The 12,556-nt window shown below is 42.7% G+C and overlaps 1 protein-coding gene across 1 annotated transcript in view; it reads right to left on the reverse strand.

Moving 5' to 3' along the window:
* Positions 1 to 2,816: 2,816 nt before the first annotated feature.
* Positions 2,817 to 12,556, reverse strand: part of LOC136633533 (uncharacterized) — a 75,299-nt gene continuing 65,559 nt past the window's right edge. The window contains exons 15-17 of the mRNA XM_066609293.1: positions 12,208 to 12,372; positions 4,465 to 4,584; positions 2,817 to 2,954 (exon numbers count right to left, since the gene is read on the reverse strand). Coding sequence (XP_066465390.1) covers positions 2,874 to 2,954; positions 4,465 to 4,584; positions 12,208 to 12,372 — 366 coding nt within the window. The 3' untranslated portion in view covers positions 2,817 to 2,873. The remainder of the gene's footprint in view (positions 2,955 to 4,464; positions 4,585 to 12,207; positions 12,373 to 12,556) is intronic.

The following is a 12,556-nucleotide window of genomic DNA, read 5'->3' on the forward strand; positions in this document are numbered from 1 at the left end:
ACTCACATAGGTATATGGAAGTATTAGTTATATCTCCATACAACGGTACCAGAGCCTGTACTGCAGTGGTACATGTGGATGTACATGTGTACAGTGCATGTTGGAAAAAGGTGAATTTAAAGGGTAAAGTTATACATTTTCTTAATATGAACTATGATTATAAGACAATAAAAATATTCATCTGTGGTGGAAATAAATGAAACTTGTTAGATACAAACAGATATCAGAGATAGGCTGGTTTCACATCTGCGTTGGAGGTCCTGCCACAGATCCGGCTTAAGATACTGGAAGAAAACGTGCTTCATGCAGCGCTTTTTCTCCTGTCCAAAAGCCGGGTACCTGAGCAAAAACCTATCGGACCCCATTATAGTCAACAGGGTCCATTCAGTGCAATTTGGTTCCGTCCTGCAACAGAGCCGTTCGACCATGGAGATTTCCTTTTCCTGCTATGGCTGGGTTTACATTCTACAGTTTTTTGTATATTGAAATTATTTAGTGCAAATCAATCAACACAATAGTAATGCTACAGAGTATTGTATACGTAGCTGGTAAATATAACCAAATATGTAAATAATAGCATGTAACAAATACATTGCTTGCACAGAATAGGGTTAGAATCCAAAAGAAAACATCTACATTTTGTCACCCATTTGATTTTAACGGCCATGGAAACATTTGTGTATGAAAAATCAATACATAGATATTTAACTAAGTCCCTGCAGAAAAAAATTATGCACTTATCTGGTTTTTTTTTTTGCATTGAGTTTTCCTTCCAATGCATTTAGAAAGCTTGGTACTTGGTTTGCAGTATCTTCTACATTTATGTTTCTGTCTCAGGGGTGTTCTCAGCATTGATCAGCTGGCACACAGGCTCAGCTCCACCTTCTCATTTCCTGCTAGGTTCTGCAGCTTTCCTACTAGGCTCTGCAACTGCTGACTCTGAGAGTACTGTGAGCTGCACTGTGTACCGAGGTAGAGATTGTTGTATTATTAGTGACAACTAACTGCAAATATAGAGAAACTGTTCTGTTAGGGTCCTTATACACAGGATGATTGTTTGATGCTTGAGCACCCAACAGTCATCTAAGCGACAATCACTCCTATGCTTTCAAACAGGAGCAAAGATCGCTCCGTTAATAAAGGCATAGCGGGCCGGGGATCATTCGGCCACCCGTCTCCATTCACAGTAAACAGGAGGTCATTTATAGATGAATGACTGCCTATTTACACTGGACGATTATAGTTCAGATTCCCGCAATCCATCGAGAATCTGAACAATGATCCACTCTTGACCTACTTTGTAAGGTGGATGTAGAGACTGTTCTATCGCCATTGATACTGATAACCTCTATACTACAACTCTGTATGTAACTTTTGTGCCACCGTATTGTGTGTAGCCATCAAATTCATGCCCTCTGTAAGAGACTGCAACCGTGTGCTCATCGCCTCCACCTGAGTACATTTCTGTTCGAGTCAAACCTTGCTGAGTCCATGCAAGTTATTGCACCACCCTTGAGCGGGTACCGTGAAATGTTGAAAGGTCATGCCCATACGTTTCTGACTTTCTTACATGTAGACCAAAAGGCCAGTTATTCCTATACTGACAACTGGATAAGTTTGTGGTTTGACAACATATTGTTTTAGTAGATCAGATTAGTTAAAATGGAAATGATTACAGTCAGTTAGAATGAATAATCTAGTATATTTATATACAATGATTATGGCTATTTGAGGCGAATGGGATTTCACACAAAGGGGTAGATTTTCCAAGCTAAATGCCAGTGATGAACAAGTTTTTGAAAAGTTTGCTCCTGCAAAAAGTTCAGTTCGAAACCAAAGCAGAAGTTCACCAAAATCCCTAAAACTAGTGTATAACACTGTCTGAGAGCCATAAAAGTCCTCTGTAACACTTTGGCAGTGTTATACACCATTTGAACCTTGTTTCAGGTAGAACTTTGCTAAAAGCTCAGTTCGAGTTTGTGCCGAACCAAGTTTTTAGCAAAGTTTGCCCTGTAGGAGGTACAATTCGTCCAACACTACTTAATGTGACAGAATCCTGGCTGAATTTGTGCCAAAAAATTGGCATACATGACCGGTACCACAATTGCAGTGTTATATGTTTCAGACACCTTCTGTGTTTGACGATGGAGCATAACTTATTGGAAAACAAGTGTGGTTTCACTAAAAGGGGTGGGGTCTAAAATGTGACACCAATGCTCCAAAATCCCAATAACAATTCGGCTCAAAATTGTGGCAAGTGATAGATGATAAAAAATTAGATAAAAGCGTCTGAAGATGCATCAAATTTATCATCCACCATAAGCGACTGTTGTAAATTTGTCAAATTTTTAGAAGGTCTGGTCTACATTTACACTGTCGAACTATTAGGGCTTAAACAGATGGGCGTGTTTTAGTCCCTTTATGCGGACGTGAAAATCACAGCCGCATAACGGGACAAAATGAAACCATTGATTTCAATGGTTTCACTTTCACTATCGCGATTCTCGCGCGTTAATAGCATGTGCAGGAAAAGATAGAACTTGCCCTAACGTTTTCGCATGTAGAGTTTTTCTACGTGCGAAAAAAATAGGGCAGGACCTATCTTTCAGCTTTTTCATCCATTGGCGCAAAGTTTGAATAGTAAAAAAAAAACCCGGTTCATGCGCTCAAACGCTCCATAGCAGCGAGAGTATTAGCGCATGCGTCTATGTGTTTTTGCTCTTGGACAGGATTAGTAAATCTGATCCATTATTGTAAAATGTAGACCCCCACCTAATGAATCAACATGTATACTAGAGCAGGGTACTGTATATGGCTTATATTGACTTCACTTTGTATACTGGGTATATAGATGGGAGGCCGGTGTAAAGCCATCAGTGTATTTTGACTTCTCCATCTGCAGACAACGCTGGTTTCGATTCCTGCACAGTAGTAGTGTGATAGATGACCACCGTCTGGAAGACAAGATATGTTTCTTAAATACAATTGAGAACCTAAAGGGTCTCTTCACGCAACTATATTTACTTTATATAATTTCTTTCAGTGTCAATGTCTATTAACCCCTTTACATCCATCACATAAATGATGCTCTAGCTGCAACTTCTGAGATCGGCAACAACTCCATTCCTGGCACCCCTTAAAGGGAACTTACCATCACCTTTCAGCCCCATAAACTGTTATTTGACTCAAATGTGAGGCAATGGGGAGTCCAAGGAGCTTTTTGATAACCACTGGCTGCCCCATTCCTGCACTGTTTCCCTGCAGGGGTGGCGCATGCACACATTGGGACTCTTCATTGATGGCCTTGTGTGCTTGCTCTCTCTTAGAGATGAATGTGAGAGCGCATGCACAGAGCCATCTGAAAAGAGTATGAAACACATCTCTCCGTTTACTCACTTTTGAGTCTGATAACATAGTTTATGGGGCTCAAAGGTGATGACTGGTTTCCTTTAAATGCCAGGGTCAGTAGCAACTGCAGCACTTAAAGGGCTGTACCAAGAGTGCGAGTCATCTCCTCTCCATAGAATAGGAAATAACTTGCTGATCGGTGGAGGTCTCACTACTGAGACCCCCACCGCTCTCGAGATTGGGGGTCCCATGTCCCCCATTCTCCATACTGTGGGCTTAATGTACCCCCAATAGTGAAGAGGAGACTGAATGGACCACTGGTCATACAAGTGCTCTAGTATTCCATTTACGTTCAATGAGATTCTGGAGATACCGAAGTGGCACCCGCTCCGGTGTTTCAGTCAACACCATTGAAATGAATGGAGCGCTAGCCGCACATGCTCGACTAGCGCTCCCTTCATACTGACATCACAGTGGGGAGAGAAGCAACGCCGGCAGTGATAGGCAGAATGAGACATGGGAGTGCTGCTCTGCAGATCGGTAGGGGCCTCAGCACTGAGATCCCCATTGATCAGCAAGTTATCCCTTATACTCGGGATTGGGGATAACTCGCAGTCTTGGATGATAGAGTAAGAAGATTCCATTGTTTTCCCTCACAGAATACCAATTTATAACTTTAGCAGCTAGAAGCTTAAAAGGGTATTCAGGTTGGAACAAGTTATTTCCTATCCACAGGATAGGATCTAACTAGCTGACTGGTGAGTGTCCAATCACTGGGACCCCCACCGATCCCTAGAACTAGGATCTGGTCAGTTCACAAAGAATGGAGTGGATATCATACAGTCGCACCGCAGCTCTTGTCATTTCAATAGCAGTGCCACAGATTGCCCAAAACAATGGCCAAGGTGTTCTGAGGGAACACCCAAAGATAGAATATACCGCTGTGCGGGTAAAGGAAAAAAAAAATTGCTCCTGTATATCATGGCATTCAAAAAAATTGTGTTCATATTAGTGCGAGATTTATGCATTTCACAACGCAAAAATCTCGCGTGATTTTCTGGCCTAAGGAATACTGCATGTGAATCATACATTATGAACATTCAATATGAATCTCACCGTGTCATTATATGATGTCCTGCACACAGTTTTGCACCCAAAGATAGAAGTAGACAAGGCGATGCACAACTCCAGAACAGTAAAGAGTAGAATGGTAGATCCAATGCCAATGTCTACAACCTGTAATATTAAAAGACATGGGCAAAATATGACAAATATCTATCGATCTCTCTCATATCTATCTATCTATCTATCTATCTATCTATCTATCTATCTATCTATCTATCTATCTATCTATCTATCTATCTATCTATCTATCTATCCATCTCATATCTACAATAGATATACAAAGTCCCCACACCCCTGTTGAACTGCCATGTTTTTGTCATGTTAAAAATAATCAGACAAAGATGAATCATTTCAGATTTATGTCCGTCTTCAATGTGACCCGTTATCTGTACAATTCTAATGAAAAACAAACTGAAATCATTCAGGGTGGAAAATAAAAATAACAAAACTAAAATAATGTGGTTGCATAAGTGTGAACACCTTCTTATATTTAGGGATCTGGTCGTGTTCAGAATAAGCCAATCACAGGTTCACCCCTGACCATTTGGCATTGCTAGCATGTCGTCAAAGTGAATATCCACTTTCACATACTATTCTACAGTTTAAATATTTACACCCCTCACCTTTTAAAGGCCCATTTAGACACAACAATTATTGCTCAAAAGACAAATTTTGAGTGATAATCGTTGTGTGCATTTACACAGCAAGATGATCGCTCAAAATTTGCTCAAACGTCAGTTTGACTGACAGTTTTAAGCGTTCACTTTGCATAAGTGTGTAAATGAAGGCTCACGCTGTATGTAGAAGACAATCTGGACTGCTATCTTCTGCATACAGCTGTTGTCTTCTTGGAGTGCTCAGCTGGTATGCCGCTGAGCGCTCCGAGCGGGGTATGTAGAACACAGCTGCAGTGCTGTCTTCTGCATACTCCAGCTGTGTTCACGGAGAGCACAGCTGGTATACAGCTGAGCAGTCTGAGTTGGGTATGCAGAACACGGCTAGAGCGCTGTCTTCTTCATACTTCGGCTGTGTTCTCCGAGCGGGATACCAACTGAAACAATAGTATCAGTGGTATCCTGCTGAGAACTCAGGGCGTGGCTCTGATAAGGCTCATCGTGCTTTTTCAGCTTGCTAAAAGACAACGATGAACGACTTGTTAACGAAAACTGCACAATGTCCATGCAGTTAGACCCAACGATTCTCGCTCAAAAGATGACTTTCAGCGATTTTTGAGCGAGAATTGTTGGGTCTAAATGGGCCTTAAATTGCAGCACCCAGAAGGACAAGCTGTTAGGTTATGCAAATCAAGGAAGTAAAAGGTATTGCTAAGATATGCAAATGATCACATTTTCAAGCACCTAGCTCCAATCTGTGACATGTGGGAGGGGCTTCTGGGGTCAAGAGCACATTTTGTAGCCATACAAAACCTTAAAGATCAGATAAAGTATGATTAAGTGATGCTTTCTGTTTGTCGATGTTCTACTTATTGCGGCTTGTTGCAAACTCAGAGTAACAGAATCCTTGAATTAAGAGACCTTGGTTTATTTCTCTGGCAGATCGCCACACGTGTAGGCCAGGATGTCAGCATAGTTCAAAGTTGCATTTACCAGAGGTTAGGAGAACAACGACAAAATCGAATGATAGCAAGAGTTGCATAGAGGTGAACCTCCTCCCAGACAGATCGTCAGATCATAAGTATGGCGCATAGTGATCCATTGTGTATTGCAAGTAAAATTAGTTGTCAGATCCCAAGCTTAGGGCATCGAACAGGGTCTACAATAACATCAAGAATCATTTGATTTAGTATTTGTGTGCAGTCCTCTTCAATGGCTGCCCTCAATTCATTGACTTGCTGATTTTTTGCTGTAAGCTTTATCTTACATATCTCCATAATAAACAAAGTCTAGTGGCATGAGGTTTGTTGAACGTAGGGGGTATTCTACTGAACCTCTTTGTCCAAACCATCTATTTGGCAGATTGTCATTAAGGTAGGCCCTTACATTATGATGGTAGTGTAGGGTGTTCCATCCTGTGGGAAATGGAACTTCTCATCCTCGAAGTCCTGTTGAATATGCGGCGTGACAGATTGCTGCAGCGAGTCCAAGTATATGGTACTAGTCACAGTAGCGTCAAAAGAGAATGGTGCAATGAATGCCTTCATTGATAAGCCACACCACACTGTAACTCCAGGTAAACCAACACCATGTTCCTCCTTAACATGCGGATTCTCAGGTCCCCAGTAGGTGCAATTGTGGTGGTGAGTTGCACCATTTAATGTAAATGTAGCCTCATCGTGTTACTCTTTCCTGGACACCGGGCATTCTCTGCACATCTCCCCAAGTACCTCTTACAAAACCGTACTCTCCGGTCTGAATCTTAGTCATTGACAGCATGGACTATTCTTGGAATGTAACTTTTTTATTGACAGTGCTTCACAATGTGATGGACACTTGACATTGGAATTCCTGTCTCACGACCTGCTTGCCGCACAGATTTTCTTGGACTCTGCTGATACTTTTCCATCTACCTCTCTTTTTTTGTGGGGCTCATTGATGTCCGCAGTGTTCCGGAACGTTTCTTGTAGACATTTTGAAAAATTCCATCTGCTTCACACTTATCTCTAATTCGCGTGATAATAAGTCACGTAGGTGGATTTTTGAAACTCTTTCTGAAACTTTCCTTGGTACTTTAGGATAAATCTCTTTGCTCTAAGTTTAGTCTGCCTTCAGCCAGTATTTCTAATTGGTTAAGCCTAAAGAGGAGTGAAAATTAAGTGAGGGAGATAAATCAAGACTAATGCTAGGGAACACTGGCTTTGATGCCCATAGCAACCAACAAGTCACTGCTTTCATTTTTCAGAGGTGGAATGAGGAATCTGATTGGACGCAATGGGCAACTAAGCCATTTTTCCTTAGCACCAGTTTTGATGTATCTCCCCTAGTGAGTTATAAGGTGTTAAAGTGTGTATACAATTTTTGGGACACCCTGTATATGCAAACTGTAATGTAATGCTCAAAGGCGAAAATAATTTTTAAAGGGGTTGTACACTTAAGGCAATGATTTTTTGTCAGATAGTACCCCAAACCCCAGCCATCAACTATCATTTGTGGGGAAACCCAAGAGCAAGTGTTCAGTACTCGACAGCCCCACCATGGGGACATGAGACACTACACAGCTTTGATATAAATTAACGGGCTGTAAGGAGGGAAACACTGCCACTCTTTTAAACAGTGCATCGGCCCGGCCGCTCAGAGTGGCGTATATCAGCGCCAGGAACAGAGCACTTACAGTGCTAAGTTGGAACAAGTGCATGGAGGTACAGGAGCAAAGCCCCTCCCCCAAGTGGTGCATTGACGCATAGCCAATGTGGTACCAATATTCAAAAAAGGGGCAAAAAGCAAACTTGGAAACTACAGGCCGGTAAGTCTAACTTCTATTGTGGGTAGTGGTGCATTGACGCATTGCCAATGTGGTACCAATATTCATAAAGGTGTCAAAAAGCAAACCTGGAAACTACAGGCCGGTAAGTTTAACTTCTAATGTGGGTAAAAAGTTTGAAGGTATTCTAAGAGATGCTATCCCGGAGGACCTCAAGGAAAGTAGCTGTATAACTTTGTATCAGTATGGGATTATGAGAAATTGCTCTTGTCAAACAAACCTGATCAGCTTCTAAGTGATAGAAGGTAGAGGCTGGTTATAAATGGTACATACTCTGATTGGGTCACTGTTACTTCTGGGGTACCACAGGGGTCAGTACTGGGCACTATTCTTTTTAATATATTTCTGAATGATCTGGTAGAAGGATTGTACGGTAAAATAGCAATATTCGCAGATGATACACAATCGTAGAAAGTGATTTACACAAGAGAGGACAGAGGGCAGTTGCAAATGGATCTGGATAAGTTGGTGGCTCATGCAGAAAAGTAGCACACGAGGTTTAACACTGATAAATATAAGGTTATCAACATGGGCAGAAGTAATGCCATGTTTCCCCAAAAATCAGACCCTGTTTTATATACATTTTTGCCTACCCCAAACTATTGGGGTCGGTCATATTTTCAGGGAAACATGGTACATGTCACCATTACACACGAAATGGTAAATACTGACATGGAAAAGGACTTGGGGATTTTAGTTAACTATAAACTTAACTGGAGCAACCAGAGTCAGGCAGCTGCTGCCAAGGCAAATAGGATCATAAGGTGTATTAAAAGAGGTATAGGGGCACATGACAAAAGCATTGTTCTGTCTCTTAACAAGTCTCCGGTCAGACACCACATGGAATAATGTGTACAGTTTTGTGCAACGGTACTCAAGAAGGACATATCAGAGCTTGAGCAGGTACAAAGATGGGCAACTACATTAATAAACGGAATGGGCGGACTACAATACCCAGAGAGGTTATCATAATTGGGATTATTTAGTTTAGAAAATAAATGGCTGAGGGGCGACCTGATAACTATATATAAATATTAGAGATGAGCGAACGTGTTCTTAACGAACACTTACGCACCCGGACACCGGCTTTACCGAGGACTTCAGTGTCCGCGCGTAAAGATTCGGGGGGCGCCGGGGGGCGGGGAGAGGCGCGGCGGTGCGGGCGGCAGCAGCGGGGAACAGGGGGGAGCCCTCTCTCTCTCCCTCTCCCCCCCACTCCCCGCCGCACCCCCCCGCGCTGCCACGGCGACCCCCGAACTTTTTTCGCCCGAGCACGGAATTGCTCGCAAAGTTCGGTGTTTGGGCGAAAAGGGGCGGAGCCGAACACGTTCGCTCATCTCTAATAAATATATCAGGGGTCAATACAGAGATCTCTCCCATCATCTAGTAGGAATGTGACTGTAACAAGGTAGGGCCCTCTACATCTAGAGGAAAGTAGGTTTCTACACCAACATAGAAGGGGGTTCTTTACTGTAAGTGTAGTGAGACTATGGAACACTCTGCCTGAGGACGTGGTGATGAAGAATTCGATAAAAGAATTGAAGAGAGGCCTGGGCACCTTTCTTGAGCTATACAATATTATATTTTATAATCATTAATAACTTCAAAAGGGTCAGTGATCTGGGGATTATTCCGATTGGCAGATTGGAGTCAGGAAGGATTTTTTTCCCTAAATCGGGAAAACTGGCTTCTACCTCATTTGGGTCTTTTTTGCCTTCCTCTGGATCAACATTGGGGAGGAGGGGGGGGGGGTAATAGGCTGAACTGGATGGACATATGTATTTTTTCGGCCTTATATAATGTTACATGTTATAGTCACTGATTATTTCAGCATGGTCGGTGATCCCAGACGTTATTCTGATTGCCAGATCGGAGTGAAGAAGGAATATTTTTCCCCTAAGATGAGGAAAATTTACTTCTACTTTATGGGCTTTTTTTGCCTTCCTCTAGATCAACATTAGGGGGTAATAGGCTGCATCAGATGGGCATGTGTCCATTTTTTCAGCCTTACACACTATATTTCTAAGTGATGTCACTACTGAAAGACAACCCCGCTGCCAGGGGAGAGTGTAGAGGGAGGTCCCACAACCTAGGAAGGTCCTGGAATATACTAGTCACTAGAGAGAGAAGTTCCCCAAGATAGGTCCTGGAAGTTATTAAGTACCTGATAGAGAACGGCACAGATGAGAAGACACATAAAATGCGCAGAGTCCAGAGGTGATGTGTGGCAAAGAGATGCCCACTGGGTGCGATAGCCTGCATTAGAACTACAAGAAAAGCAGTCTGAACAAGGCGTGGAAACCACAGAAAATCAGTTATTAACAGACCAGAGTCTGCTTGGATCAGAGCCATGGCCGACAGGGAAGCTGTTGCCCCAAGCATGACCATCTAGAAGAGGAAAAGCATCAGCACTGAGTCTTCAGTTAACATCAGGACAACTAACCGGATTCTGATTCACTGTTTCGTAAGTGAGGGTGACCTCATTAAACATTGGTGTGCACACCAGTGAGGATGAGTTAGCTAACCAGTAGGTCTGCTGTGCACTCAAGAGGGTGCAACAACTAGATTTATGTATATGTGGAATTTACCCAGAGTTCTACTGCATAGTACTGAACTGTTATTTGGCACTGGGCCCAGGGTTGAGCTTGGACACGTAAGTACACGTATACTGCTGTTGCATACCTTGAAACACAGAGAAGTTTGATTATCCATGGACCAGTGTTTGGATCTAAGTTTCTTTGTTCACACCGTGAGCTACCAGTTGACTTATAAATATTGTGAATTGTTGCATTGTCAATTATACCATGCAGAGTGTGGACAACTGTTATTCTCCAGATGTATAGAACTAGTTATCATTCTCTTACAGTTATCTTTCTTAGTTAGTGGTAGTCAGGATTGCATATGGTAGTGTGAAAATAATGTGGTTCTTAAACTGTCTCCTAGATTGTATTACATTGTCCTTTTCCAGTTGTTTGTTTACAAATAAAAGACTTTGTCGTCCGTATCCTGTATTCTGCGTTGCATACCACCACCCTAAATAGGGCTATTTGTATAAGGGTGCCTGCATGCACACATAATTTACTGAATGTCACACGCAAGGCGGCATGCAACAAGTATGCAATGACATTGCATATTGCTATGAACTGCCATTAGTGATCTTTCTTGCGCATGTCTTTCACACAATATGTGTGAGTGACAACATGGGAGTTTATGGCAGATTGGGACAGGGTATTACGTGCGCAAAAGCCACGCATGTAATACGCTGTCACCACATGCCCATGAGAAGAAGCCTTAATGCACAAGCGAGCTGGTCCCTCAAGAGCGGGAGTTAGGGTGGACACCCACTGGCGTTTTTTTCTCCCCTGCGATGCAAGACTAAAGTCTCGCATCGCAATGCGAGAAAAAAAATCGGCATGACGCCGGGATATAGGCATCACGCCGCCATATCGCCAGTCTTTTCAATGGGGCCAGCGGCAGCAGCGCTAGCCCCATTGAAAAGAGATGGAGAATGCAGGGGACTTTTGCCACAGCTGTGACAGCTGTGGCAGAAAGCCCCGGCATTCTATTCCATTGCTTTCATTGCTATATCTTAGCTATTCATGAATCAATAGCTAAGGGCTATGTGTGATTGGCTGAGCGCTCAGCCAATAGCTAAGCAGTAGCTGCTATTGGCTAAGCCCTCAGCCATTCTGCACAGCCCTTTCAGCAGGCGGGGATTTTTAAATCCCCGACTGCTGAAAAAGCTTAATAGCAGTGACGGGGAGCCAGCAGGAGGACGCGGCTGAGCGCAGGAGAGGTGAGTATAATTTCAAGCCCTTCCCCGATAATCATTCCGCAGGGCTTGCTGAAACCATTGATTTCAATGGGATCTGAAAGCAATGGAATAGAATGCCGCGGACTTCTGCCACAGCTGTGACAGCTGTGGTAGAGGATTCCTTCATCGAAACTCCTGCCACAGCTGTGACAGCTGTAGCAGAAGTCCGCGGCATTCTCCCTATGTTTTAATGGGGTTAGCGCTGCTGTCACTGCCATTGAAACCACTTGCGATATGCCGGTTCTATACCGGCGTCTTTCTTGCGCTGTGAGGCAAAAGTATTCTCGTGCTCTCGCAGTGCAAGAGAGAAAATATTGCAAGTGTGCGTCCACCCCGTACTCTACATTCTAGTGAATAAATGAGGAAATTGTGAGGAAATGGTGGAAGACCTTTCAAAACAGGACAATCTCTTTAAATTACAAAAGAGTGCATAAACGAAAGGAAAAATACCTATTTCGCAAAAAAAAAATGTTTTGAATTACCCGTGGCGAGAATTCCCCTTCACACGTTTGGCTTGGCTTGTAATACGCACAGTAGCTACTATAATGATACCACCATGAGGTGGTCATAAAATATGGGACAAGTATTACCACTGTAATCCCCGCTGCTATACAGCTCAATATATTTAGAACCAAGGTTGCGGTCACCTGCAAAAAAAAATATATATATATAAGGTAATAAATAAATATAAATTACCAAATGGAAAAAGTTTACGAGATAATAGTGAAAGTTGTCAGAGGGTGACGATGCTGAATCTCCGTGCAAGCTCTGGCATTGATTAAAGTGCTAGTAATATATAATTATCTGGGCTGCCAAAAATCAGAAAATGCT

This window comes from Eleutherodactylus coqui, chromosome 6 (assembly GCF_035609145.1).
Source record: "Eleutherodactylus coqui strain aEleCoq1 chromosome 6, aEleCoq1.hap1, whole genome shotgun sequence".
NCBI lineage: Eukaryota > Metazoa > Chordata > Amphibia > Anura > Eleutherodactylidae > Eleutherodactylus > Eleutherodactylus coqui.